Raw genomic sequence first — 13,573 nt, 5'->3', positions numbered from 1 at the left:
CATCCACTTCTCAGTTACTATGTGGGCAGTTTATGGGCTGTAAGATGATAAAACATGTACGCATGTGTTTGTTTGACGATTTTCTCTTGAAAAACAACTCAAAACCACTTATTTATCGAACATGTGTGAACGAATAACTGAAATGTAAAAACTTGCACTGTATTGTTTTTTTGTTTTGACCGCTAGAGGGCAGCAGTGTGTTACATAGCCTAATCCAGTAAACCACATGCTACTGTATGTTCCCCCTAATTTTAATATTATGGAATACAATACACTGTATTATAAATCATGTTAACGGAAATCCACGTTGGGCACAAGCAGCTGTGAATAACTGTTGTATCAATGAGACTTGGTTAAAACCTGCGCTACAAACAATCCACTTTAGGTTACACACAAAATGTAAAAGGGGTCATTCAGTTTAGTTGTTCAAAGACTTGGGCATTTCAAAAATGGATATATCAGTTACAGTTTCAGTGCTAACGCTGACTTTGCTTGTATATGTAAAGGTGCAATTGTGTGTCTAAATGCAGCAAAGCAGCTATGTGTATTATGCAATACATTTACATATACTGTAAATAAATGTGACCTTTTTGAATAACGTTCCTTTTTTGTTTTCTTTCTTTTCTATGTAGCTGACATGTTGTTATATCAGGACTGGTCAGTCAGAGATCATTTATGAAGAAAACAATACAAGTAAACTATAAGCATAAATACAACAATCATCTTGACAAAGTGAAGCATGTGTAATATTTGCATTTGTATTTATGGCACTATAGTTTTACAACACGCATATAACAATGGCAGGTTACGACAGTCACATGCCCATTATCTCACTTTAAAACACACATGATAGGGAAGTACATTAACATATGCCAATTACATTGATTGTTATAATAATAACTCACATTTTCTGTGCATTACAAACACCAACCTAAAGCCACTCTTTTAAGGGTTGTTGACAGTTCATGAAATGTAATTAAACTTGTAAAACAACTTTATACCTGTTTTTATTCTTCCTCATTTTACACCAAATTATGCATGAAACATTTAACTATTATGAAGTTAACATTGATCAAATTATTTTCTGTGTAAGCATTCATTTTAAGCATTGCTGTAAAATGAATGACATTTTTTCATTAAAATTACATAATTTTCTTATTTTGACACAGTAGGAAATCTGATGGAGAATAGAAAGTGTTCTTTAAATCTTCCTCAGTGATTTTATTTGGTTTTGTGAATGAATCAGTAACCATTTAATACATCATGACAGGTTTCAAACTGGCAAATTAATCTACAGTACAATGGGGAAGTTTTACTAAAAAGTCAAAAAGTTATGATATTTTCTTTCTTGTCACAGTGTTTGATTCTAGGATCGTGAGACTCTGAAAAGAGTTGTCCATATTTGTCACTAAAAGACTGATATGTATATGACAAAGGAAGCTTCTGTTTTTCACTTATGACCTTCACCCTTCATCGTGAGTTTTTCCGCACTGAGTTGGCTTTGCGCAGATCAAGGGTGGCTCATGTAGACTGTAGAATGTGCTGAAGTTTTAAGGAACTAGGAAACCACAGCCAGACATTTGATCTGAGAATTGTTGCATTGTTGGTATGATCTATGTAAGCAAAAGTTGCAATGTGCAGAGCTGCTTCAGCATCTGTCGTTAAAAAAGAAAAGAAAACGAGACTATTGGGACAGAATATTGTGTATGTCTCTTTTAGTGCAAAGATATTTGTACTGAAAAAATGTGGTAAAAATACAAATATAGGCAGTAAATTGTCTACGTGAGAAATGGTATACTGCACCGAAAAATCTAAACTCCTTCAGCAAATAATCTCAATAATCTTATCTACAACAACACCTGTCGAAAGTCTGCCTTGAGCTGGTCCCACTATAGTCCTATACACTAAGTACTGTGCCTGCAGCAGTGTATTGCTCTTGAGTTTAACTTGTATAAGAGAGTGTATATTAAGAAAGAAAGAATATTATCAAAAGAGTGTGTTATTTCAGAATAAGAATAACCTAATTTATCCCAAAAAAATCAGTTCCAGCAATTGCTCTACCCAGCAAATAAAAGACAAAAGATAAATACAGTAATTAAATAAAGATAAGATGTACATACAAAAACAGGAAGGAAAACACACTGAGAGAAAAGTAAGATAACTACTGTATGTTTATAGAGTATATTCACCTTTAGTTGTTATTTTGACAATAATCATTTCATTAAGTTCTTAGGTTCAGGAGCGCAACTTACTGACTGAATGACTGAGTTGTGACAATATAGGTTTTGTAATGACAGAGGAGACGCAACAGCACTGTGAGAACATCGCAGGTTCGTCGTCTCACCATTTACAGTCACAGAAACTCACCCACTCATACGCAAAGTCTGACAAGTCTGACAAATACCAGGGTCACACCTTTCACTCTGTGTGTGAACGGCTGGCACAATAACCGTCAAGTCATCAAAGGAGCTTTGTTAATCTTTTTGCTGTCAATTTATCTGAAACTCAATAAAAAAAGAAAACGTTTGTATACCATAAAGCTTTTATTTTATTGTATTCTATTTTAATTCTTCCTCTTCTTCTTCTTCATCCATCATTCAGCAGCAACCTGACATTTTTATACAGCTAAAGGTAAAGGCAAACCTTTAACATTACTGTCAAATTATTGAAACACAGAGAAATGCTGCGCTGGAACTATAAAAACCCCTTTTTAGAAATGTATATATATATATATATATATACACTTCCAGTGAACATTTTGGACAGCCTATATATATATATATATTTATATACTGTATAGATGCATTTTTATTTCAAAACGGAGATGAACATGTTATTTGTTGTTGTCGCATGGTTAGTTGGTTGAACAAATTCACTACTAAATGTCCTTGAGCAATTCACTTCCTCTGCGGTCGTTACCAGCTTGTGAAGCACTGGCCAACTTGTGTTCAACTGTGAATTACAAACTGTGAACACAACAAATGCACTCCTGTAAATCAATATCAGTTCAGAACAAAAGAAAACTTATAAACTATAGCGTTTTTAGTATTTAACTTCTAAACACCAACTGTTCCCGCTGAAGAGAGACGCTGTTGGAAACACTGATGCGTGACATAAGACATAAATGCCTCTGCTCTGATTGTGTTGCTCTTTTTTCCTTCTACTCAGCACCAAAAGGATTCATTGTTTCCCATCATTGCTCATTATTTGAAAAATACCACAATTCAAAGCACTGAAAAACAGTATATGTGGGAAAGGGTGTTGGCAGTGCCCCTAACATGTAGCAGGGGAAACTCCTGACCCCTTGCACCCGTACGCTGATTTGTACTTAACCTGGTTTTCAAACCACCAGATTCATAACACACATGAATGTGAAAAACAAGTGGGCACACATGAACATTTGAACTTTCATACACCCGAGTTCCATGTATTTCTGGGAAGCTATTTTTTTTTATTACGTGAGAGAGAAGAGTTTTATAAAGAGACCAAGAAAAGGCTCATGCACATATTCATATATATGATTAATATAGTTGTCAGTTATTTTGTCTCCTTGCTGTAAGTGACAAGTACACCTCAGTGTTTCTCCTTTTATGTTGAGGCACCTACTGATCACATGTGAGACTCTCGACCGTCTTGCAAAGGCTTTGGTTTCCTGTTGTATTTGTCTGTGTTTGTTGGTTTGCTACAAAAATGTTGTCTTCTGTGACCATTTAGTGTTGTAGTGTCTTGTCCCTGTAGCCTTTTTTTTTTTTTTTTTTTAAATGTATAAATGACCTTCATGAGTGAATGTATGAATATAGAAAAATATTGGATTCATTAACTGTACATTTCTGCTTTTAAAATGATTATTACCGGGCACATTCATCAATACTGGGTAGACTTGTGTTAAAGAGTATTTTTTGTTTGTTTGTTGGATTTAAATTTGTCTCATTGAAATGTAAGCTACTGTATTTATTGTATGACAGAATTAACTAAAGTGTAACTCACTGACTGTAACTCAATTCCTTTTATTTTGTGATGTGATTTTAGGTTCATTATATAATCATATTAGCATATAAGCATCAATAAAACAGCGTATAAGAACCGCAAAATGAATTAAAAACAATAACATAAATTTCCACAAGACATTAAATGACTTTATTGCATATTTATTTTATTTTTTCTTAAAAAGCATATCATAGCATAATATACAGTGTGTAATTATGTAAGACAATGTATAAACCATTACAATAGTACTTTAATAGTAATAGTAATTTTATCATCATCATTATTGTACAGCAAAACATATTCAATATATAGAAAAGTAGGATGAAGGGAATATTTGACAGCAAAATGTCAATGTTATGTCATCATGAACAATGTACAAAATTATATTCACAAAATCACAGAGAGCTGTAAGTAATGCTTATCATCATCATCATCATCATCATCATCATCATCATCATCAATAAATCTGTCTTATTATTATTTTTATTCTTCATTAATTGACTGGGGTTTCTCATATTTCTAAATATTTTCTTTTTCATCCCTTAACTCTCATTGAGACAAGATTAAAACACTGCATATCTGTTTATTTTACCAAATGACTACCAAATGATCAAAGTCAAACTAAATTCTCACTCATCTTCTAACAAGTCCTCCACATGAGGGTCGTGGGGGGCTTTGGTGCCAATCTCAGCTGGAATAGGGCGAAAGGCTAGGGTTCACCCTGGACATGTCGCCAGTCCATCACAGGGACACATATAGAGACAAACAACCATCCACCCTCACACTCACACACAATTTAGAGTGTCCAATCTACCTAATCCCCAAATCTGCATGTTTTTGAACTGTGGTAAGGAAACCAGGAAACCAGAGAACCTGGAGAAAACCCACACACACATAGGGAGAACATGCAAACTCCATGAGAAAGGCTCTTATTCGACCGGGTCACGATCCCGGGTCTTCTTATCAAGCTACATTAATTTAGTATTTGATTAATAATTGCTTTATTAATTAACAGCTGCAGCCCCAGCGCCGTATTGCATCATAACTCTAATATCTCTGGAGTTAGATGAAGAGTGTGCCCTACTGAATCGTGTGAAGCTGAGTTCTCCCACCACCACTTGTCGCAAAGCTCTCTGACGTGCCTGCATTAGTGAAAGAAGCTGAGGAGTTGTGACTCTGCTGTAACTTCTGCTTCCCTCTGCAGGTCGTGTACAGGATCTTGGCCTGTCGCCTGAAGTGATGATCCAAGAAAAAGTAGATGACTGGATTCACGCAGCTGTTTATGAAGGCCAGGCAGCATGAGATGAGGATCCCATCTTTCTGCCATGGCGGCACACCACAACTCTGATAACCCACTGAGAGCTGCGAGCCAATAATAATCGTTTTGAAAATGTTGAAGGGGAGCCAGGACACCACAAAGACCATGATGATGGAGAGGACCATCTTGACAGAGTGTCTGCGTCGGGCCTCTGCTCGAGGATTCACAGCAGCAACACAGTGTTTGTTGAGATGCATGACAATAGTACCGTAGCAGAGCACGATGATTAACACTGGAAAAACAAATGTGATCAAAATTATGGCCAGGCTCATGCCAAGAAAAAAGGGCGAGCTGTTGTTTTCCACGCAGAAAACTCCATCACCTGAAAGTGTCACATCGCGGTACACCCAGGACGGGATGCCAAACACCAGGGAGCTCACCCACACTGCAGTGCAAGTGCAGCGGATGCAACTACTGCTCCTCAGGTACCTGGAGTCCATCAGTTTCACCACAGCCAGGTAGCGGTCCACACTCATACAGGTGAGAAAGGCGATGTTGGAGAAGCGGTTCACGGCAATGATGTAGCTGCTGAACTTGCACAGCAGGTTCCCAGCAGGTCCAAAATCCCACTGGCCGTCCTGGATGGCAGAGTTGGCCCACAGTGGCAGGGTGAGCACAAAGACGAGGTCAGCCATGGCCAGGTTGACAATAAATGTGTCCACCAGCCTCCCACCTCTCTGACCTTTGCTGCACATAACCGTGATGACAAAGAGGTTTCCCACAACGCCTGTGAAAAATATGATGTAATACACCACAGGGAGGAAGATGTTGGAGCCACGAAGGTGCGAGCTGGGACAGTCATCCACAAAGAGACTGTCATTTCCATCTCCAGAGCTCTCTGTGTCGTTGTAGTAATCAAAAAGTGTTGTAGTATCTTCAGTGTAGGAGTCCATGGTGAGATGACAGGGAGGCTGCGCCGTGCAGCTGTGGTGGCAGTGTGGTTACTGAGCATGCAACATGCTGCTACTATTTATTTTATGACAAACCCACAGGCACAGACTCTGTTATGCTTCCTCTAATCTTTACACTGTTTATCCTTTGACTGAGTTACTTTCATCTCTGTATCCTTTGGTGGGATTGGAAATCTTGATTTATTTCTATGCTGATTTGCTTATTAGCATGGCAACCTAGTCTTTTCAATAGTAATGTCTAAAGGGGAGCCAATACATAAAGCATGGTCTTTATTAGGGCTTTATTGCATCTGCTTTGACTATTATTTTTTCTTCATATTGTTCTTATTCTTTCCCTCACATATATCACACACACAAACACTCCACTGGAGTACATCCAGACCTGTGGAACTTGTGATCTGACCAAGGTGATTTTCTTTAGGGCGATTAGATAAATTAGAGTGAAAAACACATTTTGTGTTCCCACTAGCCACACAGCAGGCTTCCTCCCAGACAAACAGCACCCTATGTTTGCAGAACTAGAACACAGCAGTCAATCGGTCCACAATGATAACCTGCAAAGCCAGCCATTGTTTCATTTATTAATTTATTGGTGGCCTCCCTCTAGAGCTGCGCACTTGCCATGAAACTAGTTTGCTCAGCTGTTGTTGCTGATGGTTTTCAGTTCAGCTTTGAATATGTTAGCAATGGCGTGCCTCAGGGATATATTCTTGGGGCCACAGTTATTCACAATTTTCTTGAATGAATTAGGTGTGAATGTCAGTAATAGTTCAGTCCATACAGTATGTATGTTGATGACAGTTTTATATTCGTAAGCACCCGCTGAGGTCCATGCATTTCAAAACGTGCAATCAGATTTTTGTGCCATTCAAAAGACTATACTCTCTTTTTAAATTCTTAAACACAGCTTTTAATATTTCAACTTCAAATTGTAAACTAACTGAAATAGTGACCTCTTGGTCTCTGGTTCAATATAAACTATACTTATATACTAAACATATCAATAAACTATGTCTTTAAGAACCAGGTTTTTAAGAACTGGCTTAACAATGCACGTAGCCCTTAAACTGCCAAAAACTGAGATGGACTATGTGACTAGTGGATTATTTTATATGTATTCACCAGCTTCCACTCGTAAACCTCTTGATGCAGTCAATCACTCTTGAGATGAGATGCAAAACTATATAACAATATTAGAGCCCTGACTTAATGGTAAAAAGAAAAGAACAACACTATAAAAAACAAAACAAAACACCAGAATCTACAATATTGCGTTAGTGTCTTGAAAACCAACATGTTGACAATGACACTGGAAAACTTGCTTTGAACTTAATACACCACATAAATTGAACTACTGGCGGAAACAAATGAACTTCCTGTCTGCTTGGTGTATCATAATATGTGTTATATTTTTTACTTATTTATTTATTTATTATCTTCTGCACATTCTCTATTTTAAGGCGTAGAGCAGAAAATATTGTAATGGTTATATTAAAGCCCTTTAACAAATAAAACGACACATTCCTACCACACACTGGTGTTTATGATCTGCCACTTTTTTTTAACCTGTTGCTTAGTGTATTGGCTGTATTTGACCAGTAGGGGGCAGGTGAGATTTACTTGTGTTTTGCATGTGGTGACCTCCTGCCTATATTCACACTGAATGGTGCTCGAGCAAGTAAATCAGATATTCTGCAAAGACTTTTGCTTCGCTGAGAGTTTTTCTGCTGATGAGTGAAAACGACTCGGGGATTGGGATTTCTGAAATCAGATTTGAAATGTTCACATAGTGTATGTGTGAATACTGTCTTTCTCTTACAAGGCTGTCCATCCATTTTTCTCTCTCAGCAGATTTTTTATTGCATCGCAGTAACTTTAACTGTGCGTCCATGTATCGAGCCGCTTCTGTGTTTTGATCTTTTTTATATCACATGCTGTAGTTTTCGTTCCACTTTAAAGCAGCGGTAATGTCTGAAAGTGAAATATCCTTTTTTTCCCCTTAACCTTTCTTTCATTCTTGTTTTAGGCCTCTAAGACTGCAGGTCAATAACAATATAATAATTTGTCTTTAATTACAAATGGCATGAGAACAATAAGAGCACATAAGGTAGCTTTCTCTTAAGTAAATCATGGTATATGCCGACAACACCTAAAACACCACAGCAGCGGGGCAAGATCCATCTGCTGAGGCCCAACAGCTGCTCAATGGATCTTGTGAAATTATTTGCTCAACTATGTTCTCAAAGTCAGAATAAGCAGTTAATATGAATATGCAAATATGCAAATACAAGCCCGGGTCCAATTCTGACTGTGTCCCAGCGTCATTTACTTCTCATTGATGTCACGTCATGAACCGTGACATCTGCTGTCTTCTAAAGTCACTTTCACAGGCACATTCAGGATGTGAACCTGTGACAGTTTATTCAATAAAATTCACTTCATCACTGACTATTTAGTCCCGCTCTATGCAAGATCATAGCCAACAATTACTGTGCGTGGTGAATTCAGAGGTTATTTATCATTTACCTGACACTGTCATCCTTTTATACTATGGGGTAATGTCTTCTCTGTTGTTTTACCCAATCTTTCCCCCTATTTCCTTCATATTATGGATTGTAATGTTCACTTTTTTTATGAATTTCCCATCTGCTTTATTGAGAAACACACAGAGAGTTGTGTGGAGCTGATCATTGTGTGAACTCACTTGACGATGGTTCAAATGTAACAGACATTTGTTTTTAATGAAAAATTACAAACTAAAGCTTTAAATTGTTGTTGTTGTTTTTAAATGTTTTTGTCCAGGTCCTTTAATCTACCTTTGTGTATGAGTGCTCTATGAATAAAACTACCTTTCATTTTTTTTTGTATCAACTCTGATTATTCATTTGTACATATTTTTTTTCTTTTTCTTTCACTTATGAGCCCACTTTTGAGGCCCTTGCCAAACTTGGCGTGCACACCAGGATCTGCAAAAATTGCAATCTGACTGAGTTTTTAGGGTGATTAGATGGAAATTTAAATTTTTTTTTCACATTTTGCGCTCCCACTAGCCACGCAGTAGGTTTCCCACCCAGACAGATGCTACCCTCAACATTTTTTGATCGCTATGTGGGTTACCACGGCAACCATGGTAGTGGTATGATTGCAGGAATAGCACACTGAAGGCTTCATCATCTTGGTTCTTTTCAGGGGCAGTTGGTCCACAATGATGACCTGCAATGCCAGTCATTGTGCCACCTACTGGCAACAGGAAGTACGCCTCCAGTAACAAACATTGTTTTCATTTACATGAAGCCTTCAGTGTGGTCTATATTTCCTATATAATTGGTGGTCTCTCTCTCTCTAGTGCCACACAGTGGTCATTGTAGTTGATCTACACCTCACCATGCTTCGGGTACAAGGACACATTCAGTGCTGTTTGCTAAACTCTATGATATTGTTTTCCTCATTTCCTCATTACTCTTGCGATACATGATAATGTTATGTTAAGGATGTGTAATAGCGATTTGGGGATTTTCTTTTGTTTTATGCTGTGAACCATATGTAACATTACTTTGTATGAAAATTGCTACATCAAATAAGGGTATAAGGACTGAAGTTGGCATATGTTGCACAAATTGTAAAGAGCTTTTCAGCAAGTGCTGCCTTTTATGTGGCAGTGCTATAACAGTTCATTCACCACAGAATATCCTGTATTCTTATGCAGCTGGCACTGTTAATGGCAATTTGGTATACATATAAAGTTGTTTTGCTTCATCAGCTGCCTGGTGCACACTCTGACAACACACCACAACGGAAACTAAGCTGAAGGGGAAACTGCTTGTTGCCACTATCCTGTGCATCAGCTTATCTTTGACAAACAGTGAACTGGTTTCAGTCTTGATCATGCGGGTTGTGTCTTTTCTCTCAGCTATGAGAGGCTCTCATTGAGCCCTGATTAAAGATAATAGAAACTGACAGGAGAGAGAAGGCTCTGGCAACCACGACCATTTTACAGAGAAGGAAACTGTCATCACGGTTGCCTTCTCAAGACATAATAGACCTGAGGAGAAATGAACTCCACAGTCCAGCTCGCAGCTATTGTGCTGGTGCAGGGAACAGTGAGGTTGGAGGACAGGCCACATCTTACAAGAGGCTGGAGAGCGCGTCATTGTTCTGCCGGGAGTTTTAGTTTATAGAAAGCACTGTGAGTGAATGACCTCCTTAAAGGATCCCAGCTCCTCTTTCTGGCATTGTGCTATATTCAAACACTCCCTCACTTTGTAGTGTCAAGATGATGTGTGGATATACACATCATGGCAGAAAATCCTGTCAGTACACCATGTTCAGTTTGCTGTAGTTCTCCAGCACACTCAGCTGTACCTTTTTTTTTTTTTTTTTCTCTGCAAAAGTTTTAATTATTTCTTCTGCATTCTTGCTGCTCTGTCAGTGGAGCGCTACATTCCTCTGCCCGAATAAGTGCTGTCTCACTCCAATTGAGCAGAGTAAATGTGGGAGCCTATGAATTGAGCAGCCTCAATGGGAGAAAATAAACAATTGCATTGGTCCATGGGTGCAGCGGGGGAGAGCGGATGAGAGGAAGGGAGAAAGGCCTCCCCAACGTGCTAAGATTCCCATGGATACTTAGTCCTTTTCTCTGTTTAGAGGAGGATCTCGTAAAGTACTTCAACAGTGGATGATTTCTCTTTTCCTTTTACTCTGTTTTTATTTGAGGAGAGAAAGGGTGGTATGCGTCAGTGTGATTGTTACACATGGCGGGGAGGGTGGGGGTGTCACGTGCACACTTGTACACACACACACACACACACACACACAAACACACACAAACACAATTTGCTCCTCATTTGTTTAGTGCAGTTTCAGAAAGGGAGTCTATTGTTTGGCATGAAAGGTCCTTGTTTAACTAAATCAAAAGTTCCTCTAACACAATGAACTCAGTCCTCTATTCTGTCATTTTAATGTGGTCAGGGCCTTTTTAACTGCTCCCTCTTTACGTCACCGTTTTAACCCACTTTCCCCTGTGTCTGATTTCTGCCTGACGTCCTCTCTATTCACATACGAACCATGTAATCCATGGCATTTTTGTAACACACATATAAACAAAAATGAATGGGTCATAAATAGTCATAGTTTGACAGTTTAGAAAGTAATAATCTTTCAACAGGGGCCACAGGGTGGAATAGTGACTGCTGCCTTGCAGCAGAAGGACCCGGGTTTGCCACCTGGTCATATCAAGTGCTTTTCTGTATAAGGAGTTTGCATGTTCTCCCCTTGTGAGCGTGGATTTTCCTCTGGGTTCTCCCATTTCTTCTCCAAGTGCAAAAACATGCAGAGGTTAATTGGACAGATGTGAGTGTGAAAGTGAATGGTTGTTGTGTGCATGTTAGCCATGGCGACCAGTCCAGCGTGTGCCTACGTCAGCTGGGATTGGCTCCAACGACCCCTGCGACCCTCATGTGGAGGATGAAGCAGTAGACAATGAATGAATCTCTCGACAACGCCACATCACAATACTTTGTGGAGAAAAAAGGTGAAAAGTAAAAAACTAAAAAGCTTTAGTTGGTCACATTTCAAAATCACATTTATAATCACAGAATATAGCACAGCCATGGTATTATATTCCTGGTAGAACTCCAATAGATAAGGTTAAGTGAAATGTTTGGTGTGGTGAAACAATGTGGTAAATAAGGTCATGACCCAAAACCACTCATATTTTGACCTTTTAACTGAACTAAAACTACTTTAAAATGTTCGCTGTCTTCACTGCTTAGGCTGCTTTTCAAAGCGTACATCCACATGTGCGCACAATGTCAAAAACTGCATTCTCAATGCACAGTACAATGTATGTCATTTTCCTCCTCCAATTACAGTATATTCAACTCATGAATTAAACCCATTGCTAAATGTTGCATAATAAAATGTGCATGGTTGTAGGACTTAAGCCCCGGAAGCTGTGGTAAAGTGATGAAAGATTACAGAGATGGCACAAGAATGTGTGGAGCTCAGCACTACATGGCACAGTGCACCCAGTCCACTTTATTTTAAAATAATTCTTTTTAAATAAATGTATTCAGATTCATGTTTTATGGCTTATGAAGAAATAATAATTATATGTACTTACTGCCTTTGTCTCAAAATGCTGAAATATGTTGCCCTGCAGTGACTCATGTCAGTTCAGTTCCGATTGAAACACATGTTTTCTTTCATGTAGGGATGTGTGACCTCTGCTCCCAGAGACATGTTCATTAAAAACACTTAGATTCAGACATTGACAGTGAACCTGGGAAAGACAAAGTGGAACTGTACCACTTTCTGTTCTGTTTCTGTTGTTCAGCGATAACCCAAGTGCACTCAGATATAATGTGACCTCACGCAAGAGACACAATATCTCAGTGTGCTTTCACTGCTAAATAAATATCAAATCAGTACCAAAAGCTGTTGTTTTGTCTCCCACAGCTTTGTGGTTTTAAACGCCATAACATTCAGCGGTGCAGTAAACGTTTGACTGACTTAATGATCATGTTCTTCACAAATACCATCTGTAATGATCGTGTCTTTACAATTACCATCTGTAATGATTATGTCTTTACAATTACGTAGTTAAAGCAGGACACAAATGAGGCACCAGTGACCTTTGCTTTGCTGCATTAATGTTATTGGTGTTGGGTCGTAACATCTTACAGTTTTATTACTTTGCATTACCACTTTACATGACTCCAGTTTATGACCCGTTCATAATGCCTGGCCTTCATCAGAGACACATTGTACGTTCATTAATGAATATTCGTGGTACTTTGTCTCTGGTGGCGGTTCTCACGTGATGTAAGCTTGTTTTTTTCCCTCACGTCTTAATTTTGTGGATCTCAATCGCCGTGACTACTTCACACTCAAACCATGTCTTATGTTTAATAAGTGTGTTTATAAGTGTGCCTATATTAAAAGACTGTGAACTGATGGTTGAAATGATTAATTGTGACAGTTTCACATCATTTTGGATGATGATGATGATGATGATGATGACGAGATAATGGAGATTTGTAAGAGCTGGAGACTGGACCAGACAACTGATGGTTGCACTGGACTAACTGGACTGCCCTGAAGTCCCAGGGGAACTCTGGAGCAGATGGTCGCCTTCGTGGGCAGAGATGAGTGTCAGCTGACAGAGAATGACCCTCCCAGCACGGAGCCAACACGCTTTGGTTTAGCTTGTCCATGTATCAGTGAAGAACAAGGTCGTACCAAACTCTAACGACGGATGTGACAATTCTGATCTGAAGTGCGTGAGGATTAGATTTTGACATTGATTTGACTCAAGTGGAACATCTGCTGCTGCTGCTGGACTGATCTGATTAGACCT

At 38.7% G+C, this 13,573-nt stretch overlaps 1 protein-coding gene across 1 annotated transcript; it reads right to left on the bottom strand.

Moving 5' to 3' along the window:
- Positions 1 to 5,067: 5,067 nt before the first annotated feature.
- Positions 5,068 to 6,198, bottom strand: gpr25 (G protein-coupled receptor 25). Its single transcript, XM_058631207.1, has one exon. The coding sequence runs from the start codon at positions 6,196 to 6,198 to the stop codon at positions 5,068 to 5,070; it is 1,131 nt and encodes a 376-aa protein (XP_058487190.1).
- Between the last annotated feature and the right edge of the window lie 7,375 nt (positions 6,199 to 13,573).

The sequence above is a fragment of the Solea solea genome, chromosome 6 (genome assembly GCF_958295425.1).
Source record: "Solea solea chromosome 6, fSolSol10.1, whole genome shotgun sequence".
Lineage (NCBI taxonomy): Eukaryota > Metazoa > Chordata > Actinopteri > Pleuronectiformes > Soleidae > Solea > Solea solea.
This window is presented reverse-complemented; position numbering and strand designations above follow the sequence as displayed.